Below are 19,409 nucleotides of genomic sequence, written 5' to 3'. Positions count from 1 at the left end.
TGACTACACATACAAAAGGACATGATGATAAAGGCAAGCTACCACACGGTAAACATCTGGTGTATCAACAGTCTATTCAACAAAGTACTACAACATCTGATTCCAGGATGGTTTTGGAACATTTAATTTGCTCTCTTTTTTTCATTGTTTGTTATTTTTTGTGAAAGAAAAAACAAAATAAAGATAACAAAAAGGTTAATCCTACAAAGAGACATTTTTTTCTCAGCTCTCTTAAAACTTGCTAACTGGTAAATTCCAAACGAACAGAGTCCAATAGTTGTGACACTGGAAGCAATGCATACATGTGTCAGTCCTTCTCTCCGTGACTGACAATAGGGACGAGGGCGTTGATATGTCGGAGGTCATACATAGTGAACGGACGAGGGAGGGAGGGAGGGAGGCGGGTGGACTGGCCCTGTCTCCGCGCCTCCACATAGAAGTCTCACAGGAGAAAGGGGGAAGAAAGCGAGGATGTAAACTAGGATGCTGCCGATCCAGCACGGCTTTGCTCATTTTCCGACAGCCAGCTGGCTGCAACCTGGGTCACTGATCGTTTCTGCTTCGCTCTCAGATTCTTCCTCCTCCAACTGTGCTTGAGCAATCTGGCTGCTGATATGTCCTGTCAGACAACAGCTGGTGTTGGGTGAAGAGAACAGGTGATGGGGAGCAGCACAATTACAGTTCTAGCTTCAATTAACACAAAAGTTTGGGCAGACGGCCTCGTTGGTCATCTTTCATGTTTTTTTTAACTACCGACTGTCACTTTTCATGTGTTGAAACAAGATGTTTTAAAGAAGCTGAAAGTATTGTTGGGCTACAGAGACAAAGGTGCTGACAGTGGGATGCAGCCACAAGGAGGCTCTAACTAACAAGTGTGGTCTTTCACAACAGCTATACACCAACACCTTTCCCATTAGATGTGACTGTACAACATACGACCTGCTGAGGCATTCTGGGGCTTAACCCTTCCTCGAATCCCTCACTGTAGCAGCTCTAAACCGTGCAGCATGTTAGGAAATAAGCTCCATCGAACCCACAGTTGGATGAAAAGAGCCATTAATTCAATTTCAGTAGGTCTGGTGCAGAGACATCTGTGCTAAGACAAAATGTTAGTCTAGCTTTGTCAAATCAGGCACAATGCAGCTTCCAAAAACTCCTTTTAGAAGTGTCACCTGGAGCTTAAACCAGCAGCTCCACTGAGGAGCGGTGAAAAAGTCTGAATTGTTTTTTATAGTTTCAATGTTACACAAAGCTAAAATAAGACAGGTGTGTGTTTAAACTTTAAATGAAGACAGTGTAGCTTGTAGCCTTTGAGCTAATCTAGGCTTACCACATCACAGGTATGGGTAAGATATACGGATATTTAATAGCTGCACTTATCAGTATTTGTATTTTAACAATGGATCAAATGATTGTGTAATGTGAAAAGCGATCAACCCATAGTGGTGTCTATGGGTTTTTTTAGCATCAAAAAGGAATTTATTCTGCTTTAAAAATACAGATCGTGTGTTACCATAAGGCCAACTCTCATCTGATGTGATGTACGCTAAAATGCTAGCATGCAGCCTAGTATCCAGCCAGTGTAGTGTATGCTAAGGTATTAGCAAAGAGGACCGGAAGCTACGAGATGATTACAGTGACTCCGCATGGAAGGTGACCAGCGGGACTTTCTCCAAAACCTGACATTTGCATCGATTACTGCTTTTAGGTAGAAGCACACAGTGGGTAAAGTCACAAAATAAGCATATTTCCCATACTACTATGTTGATGTTTTCTGATATATCTGCCTAAAAACCTAAAACTATCTGCACAAGTAGACGGACCAGTGGGAAGCAGGGAAAATATGTTGGCTTGTGATTTGTCTTCTTGAGAGGAGCTGGATCAGACATGAAAAATGCCCAGCGATGAGTACTGATGATGATAAAAGCGAAAAAACGTCAGTGTAGATCTGGTGTAGAGGTGTGGAGAACTGTGGGAACGGACTGGTGCTGGTATCTGCCAGCGAGTTGATGCAGAAACACTTTGGGGGTCATTATGACATAAAAAAACAAAACAAATAATGAGAAAGGAGGAAAGTGGAGGGATTGAGATACATGTTGAGGGAGAAGGATGGAAACCAGGAAGGGGGCTGTGCATGTCAGCTGTGCACGTGTTTAAGTCCCAATGCATCCAAGATTGGGGGAAGGTTTCATCTGTTCGCAAGACAAGAGTCTGGACGGATACGAGAGCGTTCGACCGTTCATATAGTGATGGACTGAACAGAGGAGAAGGAGGACGAACAAGAGGAGGCAGTGCCAGCACAGCACTGGTTTTGGTATATTGGTTTTGGCTGCAGTTGGTGCGTCAGTCAGGGTTGAAGGGTGGGGTGGGGAGGGGGTGGTGGACTGAGGGGCTCCACTGGGAGAGGTCAGGGATCTCTTGTCATGCAGGGGGCGGGGAGGTCGAAGAGGTCTTCGTCTTAACTGCCGTAATGCATGGTGTTGCTGGGGATGACCATAGGTGAGGCCATGGAGATGGCAGCGCCCCCCATGGTGAACTGGTTGGTGACTGGATAGTAAGTACCGCTGCTGCTGGGACCGGACTGGCCTGTGGTGGCTCCTGTAGGGACACAGAGCATCACATTCAACAACCACACTCGCACACATTTGTGTAAGCAACACACTCATCTGTTTGTTTTAATAAAAGCGACACATGGACGTACCCTGGACTATCCCTGTGCTCATGATGGAGCCCATCCTGGAGTGGGTGTGGTTTACAATTCCGGTGTTCACTGCGACCAATCAGAGAGGAGAGCAAAGTTAATGATATGTGCAGTGCTATAACAGATTGGAGCCTGTTACTTCCTGTTTGGTGGTACAAAACACCACTCACAGCCAGCCAAGGGACACACAAGAGGAGTACTCAGTAACACACAGACAACCTATCAGAGGGCACTCTCACATGTGCTGACACTTTTCAACAAGCTGGAACACTGCTGTGGTGCTGTGGGAGGTATCATCAATATCGGCCGAAAGTGAACCCGAGAGGAGTTGAAGTGTCAGATGAAGTGTCAGTGATACATTGAGTGGGAAGTCTTGAAGGAGAGTTCCAGTTCAAGTGAATCGACTGAAAGACGGTGTAAGTGAAAGCGGTGAGGAGTATGTTGGGTGAAAACAGTGAAAGATGTGGCAGTTAGAAGAGCTGAACACATGTTTTTGTTGACCTGAGAGGATCTGAAGTGTGATTTCATATGAAACCCTTAAAACGGGAGTTGAAATGTCAGTTGAGACCCAAATGAAGACAAACAGTGGCAAAATCCGCTTGAACGCATTGTTTCGAAAGCACCACAGTGAGCGAGGAACAGTCGATTTATGATATTAAGGAGTTAGCTATACGGCGCCTCCTCATTTCATTACGAAAGCCTAAATAAATGGGTCGTTGAATCTAAACAGGGTAAGATAAGGTACAACCAGATGAGTCCCAGAGGTAATCAGGGCTACTTGTGTGTGCATGCAGCGTTGAAGAGACGGTATGTGAAGTGAAGTTTGTTAAACACATTGGGATTCAGCTGCAATGTAGCTGCATTTCAGTAGCGTACCTAACGGTTTGTTCCACACGTTTTGTGCATACTTAACAGATTCAGTGTGGACAGAGAGCGTCTAATGCAACACAATAGTTGCTTGCTTGCTGTTAGGACACGATGTGAGAGATAAACATTAAAAGGGAGGAAGCATATACTGCAACACAGTTATTTGTGGAAACATTTAATTCTCAAATTATGAATCAACTACTGAGTTACACAAAGGTATTGTGAAACACATTTTACATTGACTGATGTGACACTGTAAACATCGAATAATAGCTCATCTCCTGTCCTTCAAACATCACTTATCAAGAGCTCGTCTATCACGAGACATCGCTGTCATTCATAACGCTCCTACAGAACACTTGTTTATGCCACAGATATAAAACAGATTATATACGTTAATGGCTTCTCTCCCATCATGTCACACAGTAACCAGTAACACTGCTGTTTAAACCAGCTATTTTCATGCACATCTGCAGACTGTCTCTGCTGCTTTATCTGCACCCTCTACTTTAAGTACCATGAGATGTTGAGAAGTCGGGAGGAGAGCGATTCGTACCCAGGGGGATGAGGTTGTTGTGAGACGCTGACGGGCCGCTGCCAATGACTGTGCTGAGGTCATAAGCTGCAGGCATCCCTGAGGGGAGACACACACAACAAACCAATCAACATTTCCTACACAGAAGTTATCAGATTCAGTTCCTCGTGATGTACAGCTCCTCTCAGCGTAGGGCCTGCTGAAACTACAGGACCAGGAGGGAGAAGCCGGGGGCGAACTCCTGCAGCACAATATGCTGTCAGCTGGGTAATAGACAGATTCAATATCAGATGTCTGTCACTTTTTTTATCACAACTATGACTGTGGGGTTGAATTCAATATTTTGTGATGGTCTGTCCAAATTCAGCCTAAAGCAGCTAAATGGATTTTCTCCTGTATGAGTTGTGAGGTGTCTCTCCAGATTTCTACCGTCTGAAATTTTTACCACTCTCTGAGCAACTGAAGGGTGAAGCACAAAAGACCATAAATGTTCTTCACTTGTATGGTTATTTGGTGCATACTTTGATTTCGTTAGCTGTTAATGTGATTGATGGAAAAGTGAATATCGGGTCTTTCCATAAACCTGCCACCTGACGAATCCTGCCATCACCAGCATTAGGACATCGAATACATCTTTCTTTATATTTTATTTTGCTAATTTAATGGCTTCCAAAGAACAGGTGAGACAGCGGCAGAGACAGAGGGGAAAGACAGCATGTAGAGCTGGCATCTTTTCACAACTTACTCAGTGAATTAGGAATTTATTTTGACCAAACCAGAGTTGGTGATTTGTTGGAACACTGTAAAGACTAACTAAGATGGGTTAAGTGAGTTCTGGTTCATCCTTCCTGACCGCCAGAAGCACTGTTAAGCTCATCCAAGATTCACAGAACCGTAGTTACATTTGTAACTTTCATCTCTTCTGTCCGGTTTAAAACACACACACACTTCTCTGCTTAGGACGCCATTACTCCACTAAAGTTTATCTTTGCACAGACAGCAGAGTCCCAGTCCAAGGTATTCAATCATGAATTTATAAATCCCTGTCCATCCAAATGACGCAGCCACCCTTCTTCAGTTCAGACCTGAGAGGTTCTTTGCGTCTCTGAGTTCTCTGTTTGTTTATTTCTTACCTGGAAATTCACTTTCTTTCTGTTGTACTGGTGTTGCTGTTTATCAGTGTAACAGGTATCTGTTTGGAAAATGTATAACTCTGCACTCTGTAAAGAGAGCCAAGTGGAAAATTTAGATGATAATCCCATCTAAATGAGTCTCTCCCATTTCCATATTAGTGAAAAGCTAAGCTGGGCTGCCCTGTGCTGTAAACACATCTACCAGTGTTTCTGTGTGTTCACCTGATACAGGCATCCCCTGACTCATACTGTAGGCCGAGCCCGTGTTCCACATGTTCTCAGAGGGGGAGCTGTAGTGTGAGCCGGGAGGGGGGTTGGGGGTGGTGCCTGTGTACCTGCGAATACATACACACACATTTAACATCGGAGAGATGGACAGCGCTCCCCATCTCACAAGTTAACGGTGCCATCAGATCCAGGTGTTTTTCTGCGGTCAGGAGAACAACTCACCTGAAAAAGGGGTTCTTCAAGTCCAGGAGGTTGCTGGACTTTGATCCTGTCTGGTCCACCTGGGCAACAATACTGATGTCGTAGCTTTGTCTGTGGAGTAGGAGGGCAGCTTTGGGTTACTGGACACATTAATACAGATCACATCATGTTAAAATATCATTACAATTGTGGTTTATTGCTATGTGTTGTTGCCAAGGATATACATGACAGTGACCTTTTTCTTAGTTTTAATCTGGATTCCCTGTGTCAATTGTTGATTTGTCTCTTTATGTATGTCAAAATATGTGTCAAATAACCAACATTAGAGTATTTTTACATTTAAATCTGTGGGTCGACTGGTGGTTGTACTAGCTAGAGGTGAGTGTTTAGCTACCAGTGGGCAAAAACACCGGACTTCATAGAATCTGGGGTTACAGTATGTAACCAATGTTTTCATTTCCAAAGCAACATGGCAGAGGTCTATTTCATGTAAGCTTTCAGCTGTACATGGAGACTTTTTACAGCGGCTGAGCGAGGAGCTTTCTGGCGGCATAAGGGAACTTGGAGGCGGGGCACGTCTGCGTGTGCTGCCTGTGCCGACGCAGAGATGCTTAAAAGTCCCTGTTATCTCTCCCCCGTCCTCCCTTCTTGGTGTGTTCTGATCTCTGAATCCCTATATCGTGCATGCTTTGTTTTGTTTAAGTTCTACAGTTTGGTTCCTTTGGGCCCAGGAGTTCTTTAGTTCCACTTTTATATTTATTTAGTCTCAAAAGTCATCAGCTTTTAGTTTTCTACCATTTTATTTTCAATTGAACTCAGTTTGACTTCTGAAACAGAGGCTAATCATCGCTTTTGATTCCAGGGCCAATGTTTTAAATGACCAAAGACTCATGAAATTCACAAGAGAGAACTACGTTAATAAGCATCATACCTCTTGTTGGCCACTAGCATGGCCGTGCCAGATAGCGTGTCCCCAGCCTTGGTGAAGAGAGGAGACTGCAGCAGACAGCGCACCTGGTACCAGTGGGTGAGAGGCTCTGTGGGTGCTGTGGACAGCCATACTGTCATCCTGCAGAGAGAGTGTGAACGATCAACAACATTGCGTGGCACTAACTAAAGGCATTGTGTGTGTATCGGTGACAGGCTGACTTACGCTGATCCAATAAACGCCACATCAAACCAGAAGGCCAGGCCGTGCACAAGGCCTGAGTGCATCATGTGGAACTTAAAGGGAATCTCTATCCTGGGATGCAGGGAAAGACACATAATAATTACATAAAAAACATTTAATATATCCACTTACAGCCCATACTCACACACACACCGCACCTGTAGAGATCCTCTTCTTTGGCCTCCAGGAAGTTAACTGTGTATTTGACCGACTTGGCCATCAGAATACGGATGTCAAATGTGTCCTGTGGAAGAAAGCACAACAACAAATCTAACACTGTCCCCAGCCAGTGTAACATCTGTGTGTGTGTGTGTGTGTGTGTGTGTAGGATAACGTACCACAATTGGCTGGCGGAAATACTCGTCCACTGCTGCTCCCCGGAGGGCAGATAGGTCTACGCCATGGAAAGAGGGCTGGTACCTGAGGGCCAAACAAGAAGTCACTTTTAATTTTTAATCAATCAATATGTTGAAAAATATAACTACAACCATCATTTTTTAGCACAAGCTCAAAGTACTGTTTTTGGATGAATACAAGAAGCGGTGTGTATGTGTGTGTGTGTGTGTGTGTGTGTTTGTGTGTGTGACCAGGGTTAGTATAGTGAACTAAAATGGAAATGGGCAGTGAAAATATTTTTAGTAAACTGAAACTACATCAAAACTAAATTGAAACTGAACAGAAATCATACTTTAAAAAGAAGATGGATTACACATTAAAACCATTCTCCAACCATGTATCTTGGAAATTCAAAACTTTTTGAACCTTGCTACACAACAGAAAAACAAAAATGACTACAGACACATCTATGATTATAGTGGTCCAAAATATCATTACAGTATCATCACGGCATTGATCCGACTCCTGAATTACTACTTTAAAACCTTCACATAAATACAAACACCATGTATTCATCATGTTGTGACTTATTTGGGGTATTCAGTTAATAAGGCAGAATGTTTTTAAATGCACAAAGAACATAGTGATGGACACAGTTACAGTTAAACGTTTATTACAAGTCACTAACAGTGGCTGCTAGGCATGTCCCCATAATGATATTGACTCAAATGTTGATTAAATATGAATTCAATACAGCAATAACAGCTGTAATCTGACACACCTTCTTTTTTTTATGAGCTACTTCCTGAATCAACACTATTACGTTAATACACTCAATTTCTGATATGAATGAAAAATGAATGAGGATGTGCTTCGATCCTCTAGAGAGAAGATGTATCACTCTGTCTGAACTACAGAAACATGATTGTACAGCAGTGTTACAGAGTGCTATTGTGAGCCATTCCTTCATGGTATAAACCTTTTCAAAGTTGTAAACATAAATATCTTAAATGTGTCCAAGTTTGATTCCTGCTGCAGTGAATGTCAACAACATCAGCAGACAGGAAGTTAACAAGAACCAAGGCTGTTGCCTAGCATTGGAATTCTTTTATAAAGGTCTATACAAAGCCCTGGGTAACAGGTTGTTACCGGGTTAGACTCCGACCTGCAGCCCTTTGTTGCATGTCTCCCCCTCTCGCTCTCACCCCATTTCCTGTCTATCCTTTGTAATAAAGGCTTGAAAAACTGCCCAAAAAATAATCAAAAAAAAAAAGAAGAAACTACGACATTTAGTTAAATGTGCCCTCCATTCCCACCCTCCTTCCTTCCCTCCTCACCAGAAGTTGGCCTTGGTGAACTGCTCCATGTAGAGCTGCTCATCTGTGAATGGGGCCAGGTGGACGTCCCCAATGGTTGGAAACATTTTACCTGAAACACACAAAGGAGGCCAGTCAGAAACAAGAAGAGTGTTCCTCATTGAACCGACACAGGATATCCTCAGCGACTGAATAAAATAATTCAACATAATTAATAACCATTATTTTCCAAGTGCACACAGCTGCTCGCTGTAAGTCTGCCGCCTGTTAATTACAATTGCAAATTATTTCATTCTAAATTATTCTAATTCTGAATGTGTCAGAAAAAATCGTCACTGTCGGAACATGGGCATGTTTGAGGTGGGAGGTCATGTTCGCCGTGGACGAGTGATAGGCAAAGTTTTTCCTGCAAAGTCTGAAAAGAACAAGGATGACCCCAAGGAGGTCACATGCAGAGTGATCCGATATTTCAGACTTTCCCGACATGATTGGCTATTAGTTATAAACTGTCTAACCACGGTGTCGAAGGGACCTGCCGTCTTAAAACAAAAAAACACTGACACTGAGTGAGTGTCATGACTTCCTGTATCTGAGCCCTCCAGCCTTTTAGGCCAGCCGCCAGTCACAGATTTTCCCTTAATGTTGACAATACACTGCTCCAAATGTTTGTTTTTTCCTGCGACCAATGGACTAATAAAATTTTAAGGGGGGGGCAGCCCTATTCCTTACTTCAGCAATCTCTCACCCTCCATCCTACCATTTCACATCTACTTTCCCATAATGCCATTATTTTGTTCCCCTAACCTGCTCACCGTTGGGTTTGAGGAACTTCTTGGCGTGCAGGTAGCTCTCCAGCATGCGCTCATTGAACAACATGTAGCCCATGGGCTCTGAGATGATGATGTCAACCTGTTCAGGCAGCGTCACCTCCTCCACCTTCCCCGGGATGACAACCACACGCTCCCCCAGACGGTTACTGTTCACCAGCACCTGTAAGGCCGAGCACACCTTTAACTAGGACTGGAAATCCTGCAGAATACAGCGACCCATCAAGAAGGACTTTGAAAGCATGTCACGACTCAGGGAACTGTTAATCACACCTCGGCGTGCTGAGCCATGGTGCTGGCCTCCACAGCATAGACCTTCCTGGCTCCAGCCTGGGCTGCGAAGAAAGAGAGGATCCCTGAACCACAGCCGACATCCAGCACCACCTGGAGACAAGACGACAGGGTTCAATACGGCGTGTTGAGAACAGTGACTAATGAAAGACAGCAATAAAACACACCAGAAACTGAGGCTTTTGACAACTGATTTGTTCGTTGAGCTCCGCACCCACTTAGTTACTGTTGCTACGTCTGACAAGCTTTCTTTTCTTAGATGGTACATATGATCATGGCGGCAAATTCACCATCAATATTTTCAGTCATTTCTTAGTTCAGACTGAGGCAGGCAGAAGCAGCTTCTCGTTTAAAGCTGCGGCAGCTTCTCAACTAAGCTAAGACTGACAATATTTCAGAATAAATCATGTATTAATAATTGGTTCCGTAATTTTGATCTCCGGTGTATATATGCGTAGTAGTATAAGTTACCTTATCCTTGAAGTCGGTGTGGTTCTGGAGAATAGCCCGCTGGTAAGTCCCTGTCCGAACGTAGTCCTGCATCATGTTCTGTTGCTGGGAGAGGTAGCCATAAAACTGCAAAGAAAAACATTTATTATCTATATGTCGTCAATATCGTACAAGCTGACAGACAAAAATATCATCACATTTCAATATGTAAAATATAACACTTCCTGTGGCGGAAGGAGGAAGGGGGCAGTGGTGACAGCAGCAGTGAAGGCTGTGTGCAAAAACTAACAAGCTTATTAGCTATCTGTGAAATAATGTAAGCTAGGGCGCTCTCGCTGTGGTGGGTCGTTTGGGAGCCTTTTCTCAGCGGGTCGACATGAGGACGAAACGTGTGTGTGTGTGGAGAAAAAGGAGACACTAGGTAGACAGCTAGTGTTTGCTGTGCTGAAAGTCTGAGGCTCTATTCGTGTTGCCATGACTGCCATAAAAATGATCAAATAAAACATTGAAGACTCCTGGATGTACTTCAAACAAGCATGGTCTCACCTGGAAGTACTGTACTGCAGAGGAGTCCTCTGTTCTGTCGCTGAAGACTGAGCGCTCGTTGACGTGTCCACGACTGTTCTTCAGGAGGTTATAAAAGGACTGAAAGTCTAAACACACAAAAATCAACAGGTCAGACTTTACACTAGACTCTACATTACACAACAATACATACATGCATACATACAGAGGGGTGTCACAATTTGATTTAAACACTGTTTCCTCTTGCGCTGACGGCATGCCAGTGTTAAACTTGGGAGTCTTGATTCCTAAAGATCAGCAGATCATTGTTCAAAAATAAAGTAACATAACATAATTATAATAATAATTATTATAATAATACATAATTGAAATTGTGACTCACCCAATACAAACACTGCAGTCACAAGGTATTAAGGCAGTTATGTTGAATGTTAGAGGTTTAGGTTAGAACTTGTGGGTATGTCACTAGGCCTGACATTAACAGCTTATTTTAGAAAAGGGAACTTTGTCCTAGATATGTGAAACAACATTGTTGTCGCACTGTAGAGCCAATTAGTCCTAGTGTTGTAGGTATAATGTAAGATAAGACTTATTTGCATCCATCAATGTTGGAGCAGATAAACATTGTTTAATCATGTCCTCACACACATTTGCTCTGTGTGAAAAAAGAAACCACTATCCAAACTCTTTCTATATTCTTTATTTTAGGGCGCACTCACACTGTCCATCCGAACCGTGCCCAAGCACGTTGCACGGCTAAAGTCTAGTTCGTTTGACCATTGTGAGTACAACCATACCGTGTCTAGGCGCTTGCCGGCCACGGCCCGTTTGGGAGGGGCTTTTGTAAAGCACGTTTGCAAATGTACGAGCACGAGCGTACGCACGTGCACGAGGCCTACAAAAAAAGAGCCGGAAACGTTACCATGTTTTCTGCGCTGCTTTCCATTATGTGGCCAAAAGACCGTGCCCTTATGTAAACAAAGGGACGCATCGCGATGACATCAATCAATGCGTGTGATGTGTGATGTGTGATGTGTGATGTGTGACGTGTTACGGCGTGAAGACGTATAGGCAGTAAGAAGCATTCGCCGAGGCCCAGGTAGTGCGAGTACAAACGGGCCTGGGCCGCGGGGGGGACAAGTACCCTAAAGCACAGGGCACGGTACGGATGGACAGTGTGAGCGCACCCTCAGAGTCTCTCTGTTACTACAGCCCCATCATGTACATGTGGAGGAATATACAGCTGGTGTAGTCACAGCTGCTAATTTTTTTATTGGACCATTGCTGTTAAGGGTAGGGGTAAGCAAACATTGGGATAAAGGTGCTTGTGTATGTAGGTGCAGGGTGCAAGTGTACCAGGTGTGCGGAAGCACAGGCTCACTGCTCACAAAACAAAGAGCTTTCTCAAAATCATTGGTTACACAGGAAATGATTTACATCATTTTGAACTGAAACCATGATGTTTCCAGCAGAAATGACTAATTTTGGCTCAAGCGTGAGGGGTATGTGTTACTTATGTACAGCATATAACAGTCTCATTGTATCCGGGTGTTTGTGTGTACTTGCAGGTGTGTGTCAGTCTTTTTGTATTGGTACGTGTGTGTGTGTGTGTGAGTGAGTGTGTACCTGCAGGTGAGGAGAACTGCAGCAGGACGCTGTTGCAGCCCAGTGTGATGATGAATGACTGCTTCCCCACGCGGCTGCACTCTGTCTCCCTGGAAACCGAACACTTGAACACACTCGCCTCCTCTCCTGGAAAGAAACAGTTAGGAAATATAATAATAAGGATAAGAATATCAATTTTAGAGCCAAAGAATTCACTGATTAAGGCAATTGTGGCGGCTGAAGTACTTCTATGGTATAATGCATTTAAAATGGCTCTATTCATGAAATCAGACATGGTGCCTAAGAGCTTTACGCCCTGTACATTTTCAACCAATTCTAGAAATGAACACCGAGAAAATAAAGAATAAAATGAATAGCTAAATAAACATCATGTTCAGTATCAGTCAATTGCTTACAATAAAAAATAAATTAAATCGATATACAACACCATTCCTGAATCACCTCAATGATCATTTTCTACATTTAATGTTCTGAAAAAACATTTATGATGTTTTGACATCAGCACATTTCAGATACGATAAGAGACCGATATATTTGTCTGGCTCTACTTGGCAACAAAGCACTGACGGAGAGCTGGAAGTGTCTGACTTACTTCAACACAACTGATTTGAAAATGTGCATTTTCAGTTTTGAAGATGTGCCTTGATTTCTCCCGTATTTTGCATGCCAGCCAAAGAGACAGTGTTCTTGCTGCAGGGCTACATGCTCTAACATTTCAATTTCAGATTCAACAGAACCCGCTGCTGTGTGGGAGAGCTGAATAAAGTGCCACTTCTGCCTCTTTAGCTGCTCACATGCTGTGGAGGGAGACCAATAAGTCGACATTTGGTCCTCGGGAGCTTTTAAAAATAACAGGACTGGCAGATCGATATACAACTCTTACATAATTTTGTAAAATGTGCTGTGAAAGAATGAAAGTCCACATACTGATGATATTGGGGAGACCTGTTGCATGAGTTGTATGTCTTTCTAAGACAGAGTGCATGAAACCGAAATACCCAGTTACAGTACAAGGCCAAATGATCGTGTGCCTGAAAAAAGAAATGAATCACTAATCATTGGACGGCATGGTTCTCAATGACCATAATTGATGTGAATTAAAGAGTAAATGTTGTATTTACTGATTTTAAATTGCCATAATGCTTACCAACGCATTAAAATGGTAGTGTAATTTAAAGCCTATAACATTAAACTGTAGAATATCAGAATTCTTAAATGTAGGTGAGTGGTGCCTTGTTTTATTACTGCAGGCATTTTTTCCCATCATCAAATACATTTCTGATTCTTACCTCAAAAATGCTATTTTAACAACAAAGGCTGAGAAATAAAATTTGAAAGAAAACGTATTATTTTCACGATGAGTGCCTCAGAGAATCCCTTCTGCACTGCCCCATCATGAAAATACTTCTCTGGGCTGGAAAAACATCCCGGCCGGTTCAATACACACACAAAGCTGCCTGAGATAATCCAGCAGGGATTAAGAGCGCCACTTCAGATTAAGAGCACCAGCCACGCACTTAAATTCTCCTCCCGACAGATCATCCACTTACACTGTTTACCAAGGGCCACCTGAGACACGCTGTGAGGAAACCTCTATCCCAGTACAAACATGTGACCCGGGACTACTGCAGCTGATTTATTTTGGGTAGATTTAGGATAAATGAACTAAACAACATTGTACCTAATCCTAAAGCAAGAAAATCTAAATAACAAAAACTGACATCAATAAAGCCGTGGAAAGGAGCTAAGAATAGAGGAGTGATGCCAAATAGCTCAACTATGAATTGGACTATTAAAACATCATGACTTCAAAAGTGTGTTTATTGAAACGTTTTCTTGAAAAAGTCTGTATGTTTGTATAATGGTGTGAATAAGAAGACTGAAACCCAACGCACAACAGGGCTACTCCAGCCACTGGAGTCAGGAGATTCACAAAAGGATGTTAAAATCAAAGCAGCGTAAATCAAGACGGCCTGACTTCCATTATATGTGTGTATTTCCCATAATGCAGTCATTAATATATTTAAGTTAGTGCCTCCTTGCCCGTGAAATGCCCACGTCTTTCAAAACTCCAGACCTCCAGTGTGTAACACGGGCGTTCTCTTACAAATCTGTAGATTCAAACCCAATCAGAGATGACCCTGATTACATCATCGGGGTTAGACAAAGCTCCTACAGAGTCACAGAAGAAGACATTAGATAACTGGGTTAGGGGTAGCCCTTAAGATTGAACACACTTTTGGCTTCACACAATAAAATGAACGTGATCGAGTGCGATATTGATGTTTAAAATGCACCGCGCATAGAAATCCGCTGCACATCAAATCGAGCGCTTCCTACACTAACAGCCAGCCACCAGGGGGCAATCCAGATGTCTTACAGATGCCATGCCGCTGTGCAAAAAGAAATATTTTATCTCTAAAATCAAAAGAATATAATTGTGATCTCAATATTGATAAAAAAAATAAATAAATTTGGAATACAGTAATATATAACTACCGTATTTTTCGGATTATAAGTCGCAGTTTTTTCCATAGTTTGGCCGCGTGTGCGACTTATACTCTGGAGCGACTTATGTGTGAAATTATTAACACATTACCGTAAAATATAAAATAATAGGCCGGGCTATTATTTATGTCAGTCACGTAAGAGACTAGGCGTATATCAGCAATCGTCACACACACACGTCAACCAATCAAAATTGGGCGGGGGCGGGTCATGGCAGAAGTGCGTTGTGAAAAAAAGATGCTACCTGCTACTTGGAGTTGGCAGAGTTGTTCAGAAGTGACAGCGAGGAAGAAGAGTTCAGTGGAGTTAGTGATTAGCAGTGACAGGTTGTTTGGTAAACGTAGAGCATGTTCTATATGTTATAGTTCTGTGAATGACTCTTACCGTAATATGTTACGTTAACACACCAGGCACGTTCTCATATAACGTACACTCATTCAGCCTGTTGTTCTCTATTCTATTTTTATTTTAAATTGCCTTTCAAGATGAAACGTCTATTCTTAGCGTTGGATTTGATCAAATAAAGTTCCCCAAAAAATGCGACTTATATCTGTTCTTTTCCTTCTTTATTCTGCATTTTCGGCTGGTGCAACTTATGCTCCGGAGCGACTTATTATCCGAAAAATACGGTAGTTTCATTTATGTAAAATAGGGATTCTATATGAATTAACAGCAGTATTAAGAACAGTAATGTAATTTTTTGGCTGTGGTGATATGTCATCAATAATATGCTTAAATTAAACAATTTATTAAAAGTAAAGTGCTAAAAGGAGTCAATCGCAATAGTCAATATTTGTGACTGCTGTGATCTGGAAAACTTAAGTGCTAGAAATAATGTAACGTCACCATAATGACTGTCATGTCTCCGAGCTTAGCTGCAGTACATAATTAAAAGGGGGTTTAGTGCAGTGATTTCAGAGTCGATCTCTTCTGTCTTCCATCTAGAAACGTTTTAAAATGTAACAAAGTGAGGTTAAAACATATCCTTGTTTGTAAAGGATGGAACATTGTACAAAGCACATTTAAAAATAGAAATGAATAAATGTTGTGGCACCATTGGCCCATCCTACAGGCACAGCAGGCCTGATAGGCTCGGTCTATAAACTGACAGCAACATGAAAAAAGATTAAGTCTTATGCAGGGATTTCATGTTATATAATCAGAATCAGAGGGTGTCCTTCACTTTGCAGAGGGAAGTTTTAGTTTGAAGGGAGAACGGATCACAAACCGCACTTGTCAGGGTGGGTTAATTAATCGAACTCATCTACCTCACACAGAGATGGCCAGCAGAGACATGAGGTGCTGAGGAGGCCCCAGTCTCCTTTAAGGTCTGCTCTGTTTTGGATTTTCACTTTGCTGTTAAATTGTTTATTCATGATTCTTACTGTTAAGCCAATGCAGCAATGTGGCATACCGGATGAACTGGTTTTAATTTTTTATGCACCACTATTGAGGTGCGTAGCTTTAACAACTCCTGTAACGCTTCCATAGGCAGCAAAATATATCATGTTGTTCCCTGCAAAGAGCGCTACAAGCTGAGTGTATTAGGAGGGGACCCCTTTTAACTGCACACCCTTCTTACTAACTTTAAACACAATTGGCTCCGTCACTACTGCATATGAGAAAAGAGCGATGGTGATGATGAAATAACGACCGTCAACGTACCAGAAGAACTTGCGCCCAAGAAAAGAGCTGTCTCTGCTGTTTTTAGGTGTTTGGTCTTAAAAACTCTGACGTAGACCATTAGACCATACACTTCAAAGTTAGCTGAGCTGCTGTTGTTGCCGGTGGGGGTAAAACTAGCACCTTAGTCCAACACCTGGAAACACTCTGATGGGTAAAATGAGTTTCCCTTTAATGGAAATAATAAGTAGTGTGTTAGACTCTCTACTAAAGCTGAGGCAACAGAATACAAAAACTGAATAGCTGGATATCAGTTAACTTATATTTAGCACACAGGATTTTGACATGTTATTTATATTGAATGTTGTCAATAGAAACAGTTTAGCAATTACATATTTAACTGAAATACAAGAGAAAACTGTTCACCAGACTGAAAGGCAGAGAGTTCTTCATCAATGCAATTTTTAATTTCAATAAAAGGTTGTTCTCATCTTATTTCAGGGGCACACCAGAAGATGTTCCACCATTGTCCTGAACGTACACTATGTGATGTGGTATTTCAGCACAGTTGTAATGCACTTCCTAACTAACTCTCAGAGGCTACTTTACACTGTATTGTATGCATCTTTTTTTTCCTTTTGAATCACATTACTTTCATTTAAATAAACTTAAACTTAATCTTTTCCACGTGGGCTGCTCTCAGTCCCATGCAAACTCAAAGGGTCTAAAATGAATGTGGGTGAGCTCTTCTTAAAGTGGAGCATCCCAGCAGAGGAGGCCCGCAGCTGCTTCTTTTCAGCGGGATGAGCATCTGAAGCGGTCTCCACAGGGAGGGCAGGAGGCGGCAGGAGGCGGCGGGACCCGGCTATTGTTCCAATGGGAACAAAGATGAATGCATAAGTAATGAGGGCCCGGGTTCGCTACGGCAGCCAAAAACACCAAGACCGCTTTGAACAAAAAAAAAAAGTCAAAGCTTCATAAGTTTATGTGTTTACTGTATTACGGGCCGGGCTATCGGCTGGAGGCAGCTACAGTAGCAGCAGAGAGAGGCAGCCGCCCGGCCGGACCGCGGTGCCCAGCGGCGGGGCGGGTCAGGGGGAGTGATGCCCTCTACTCCAGTCCATACGAGCTAATCACAAGCTAAAACGGCCAAATAAAATTACTCCCTTGGGACAACCAGAAATATGTTAAATTATAATTTTTTATATGTGTGACCAAATAAACATTAGCGAGACATGAAGGCGTGAAAGACGTTAGATGGACTGTTAGCGCACCAGTGGTGAACCCGGGCTAACGTCATTGTTTAACTGACACAACTTAACGTTACTTAGGTTACTAACAGGACTAACTCAGCTAACATTACGGTGTGTGTGTAACATTGTTGTCGAGGTCTCCACAGCAGTGAGTGTGTGTGGAGCGGACAGCCGGGGGTTTAAGAGTCTCCAGACCCGACGGACATTTGAGTTTTTAAGGCTTCCTCGTGAGGAGCAGGGGGAGGCGACGTGGTCCCTAAGAAGCATAAGCTAACTTAGCTTCGTGTGGCTAAAGCTAACGCTACCTACGGCACATTAGCATTAGCATTGGCAGTTAGACAGGCCGGAGCTCCGTGGAGCAGAGCAGAAAAGGTCACTCACCATTGGAGAGGTTGATGAGGGCAGCATCCTGTGTGCTCTTCACCTCCAGCCGCAGGGGCTGCTGCTCTGAGTGTCGTTGGATGTCTCCATTCGCGTCTCCGATGGACAGGAGCCGCACGCCGGGGAACACCGAGACCGCCATCTTCGATCTGGAAGTAGAGACAGGTCGGTGGCGCTCACATCCAACCACGCACTGCTCTCTGCTGGAGGCAGGAGGCAGGCCACCGGGCCGGGCTGGCATCGGCGGGAGGAGCCGCTCCAACAGCGACATCTGGCGGCTTAGAGGGGGTACTGTGTAAACACTGGGCAGTACGTCATGATGACTTTATCGACTTCAAAAAATCTTTGCCTCACCACAAATATAGAAAATAAAAAATATTTTCCCACTACAAATATATAAAATTATTATTTTTTAAATCCCCACCACAAATTGCACCTTTTGCCAAAAGATGAATGTGGTCACACAAATGTGAGTTCCACAAATATATATTTATATTTTTCTTTAAACATCTCAAAATATGTTTCATATTTACAGTTGATCAAATACAAAGGTACTGACAAACTGCAGTGCTGTGTGTATTCTATAGGTGTACTGTCCATATTCTACACGGAGGACAAAAGGATCACCTACTCAAAATTGTCATATTCCATTTTGATTGTGAACAAAAAGGAAAAAACTTGATTATCCATGAATCATGATTAAAAAAAAATATTAGTTAAGTCACCATTCATAAAACTGGCAAACTTAGAGGAGTAACTTACTTTGATAAAACATATTTAGCTATTAGAATATGAAAAGTTTCATTAGACATATTCCAAAATTAAGTAACCCTTGACAATGTCAGTACAATTTGCACATTTAGCAGAGTAGACAAGTGGTGACCAGGGTGTGTAATATCTTTCGCAATGTTACAGGTCCTGCTGCTGCATCTCCTCCAGAGGGGTCAAGGGCAGTTTTTTACCTTCTGGAGAGCTGCTCCATCAGCTGCTGAACAGTTCCCAAACCAGACAGATATGCAGTATGTCAGTAGGCTTTCTACGGCACAGCAGTCGAGAGACTCCAGCAGTTTTGCAGACAGATGGGCCTTCCTCATTGCTCTAAGGAAATCTCTGCTGCGCCTTTTTTTACAACTACAGCAGAGTTCACAGACCATTTAAGATCATCATGTTGACTTCCAGATATTTAAAACTAGGCACCCTCTCCACCTCCTTACCCCTCTATGTTGCCTGAAATCAGTGATGATTTCCTTTGGTTTTTTAGTGTTAAGAGAGAGGTTGATGTGGGCACACCACAGTCTGTGCACCTCGTCTCTATAGGCAACCATGTTCCAATTTTAGATGAGACGGACGGAGTACACAACCCTGTGGTGCTTCAGTGGTGCTCTGTTAATCACTTCCCAATATTGAAAAAAGAAAAACACCAAGAGCACATCAAGA

General features: G+C 42.8%; 1 protein-coding gene across 2 annotated transcripts; it reads right to left on the bottom strand.

The window, feature by feature from the left end:
* Positions 1–62: 62 nt before the first annotated feature.
* carm1 (coactivator-associated arginine methyltransferase 1) lies at positions 63–18,117 on the bottom strand (the record flags this gene model as incomplete). Of its 2 annotated transcripts, none has more annotated exons than XM_083931370.1 (16): positions 63–2,598; positions 2,702–2,770; positions 4,125–4,202; positions 5,459–5,571; positions 5,687–5,776; positions 6,597–6,734; positions 6,819–6,908; positions 6,995–7,080; positions 7,175–7,256; positions 8,510–8,600; positions 9,301–9,478; positions 9,589–9,699; positions 10,078–10,182; positions 10,603–10,709; positions 12,208–12,333; positions 17,973–18,117. In XM_083931370.1, 16 exons carry the CDS (start codon positions 18,112–18,114, stop codon positions 2,459–2,461), a joined length of 1,746 nt encoding a protein of 581 aa, XP_083787496.1. In that variant the 3' UTR covers positions 63–2,458. The 2 variants fall into 2 exon arrangements, with proteins under 2 accessions (XP_083787496.1, XP_083787495.1); XM_083931369.1 differs by having other exon boundaries at positions 4,086–4,202; positions 17,973–18,114.
* Between the last annotated feature and the right edge of the window lie 1,292 nt (positions 18,118–19,409).

The sequence above is a fragment of the Echiichthys vipera genome, assembly GCF_963691815.1.
Source record: "Echiichthys vipera genome assembly, chromosome: 17".
Taxonomy (NCBI): Eukaryota; Metazoa; Chordata; class Actinopteri; order Perciformes; family Trachinidae; genus Echiichthys; species Echiichthys vipera.
This window is presented reverse-complemented; position numbering and strand designations above follow the sequence as displayed.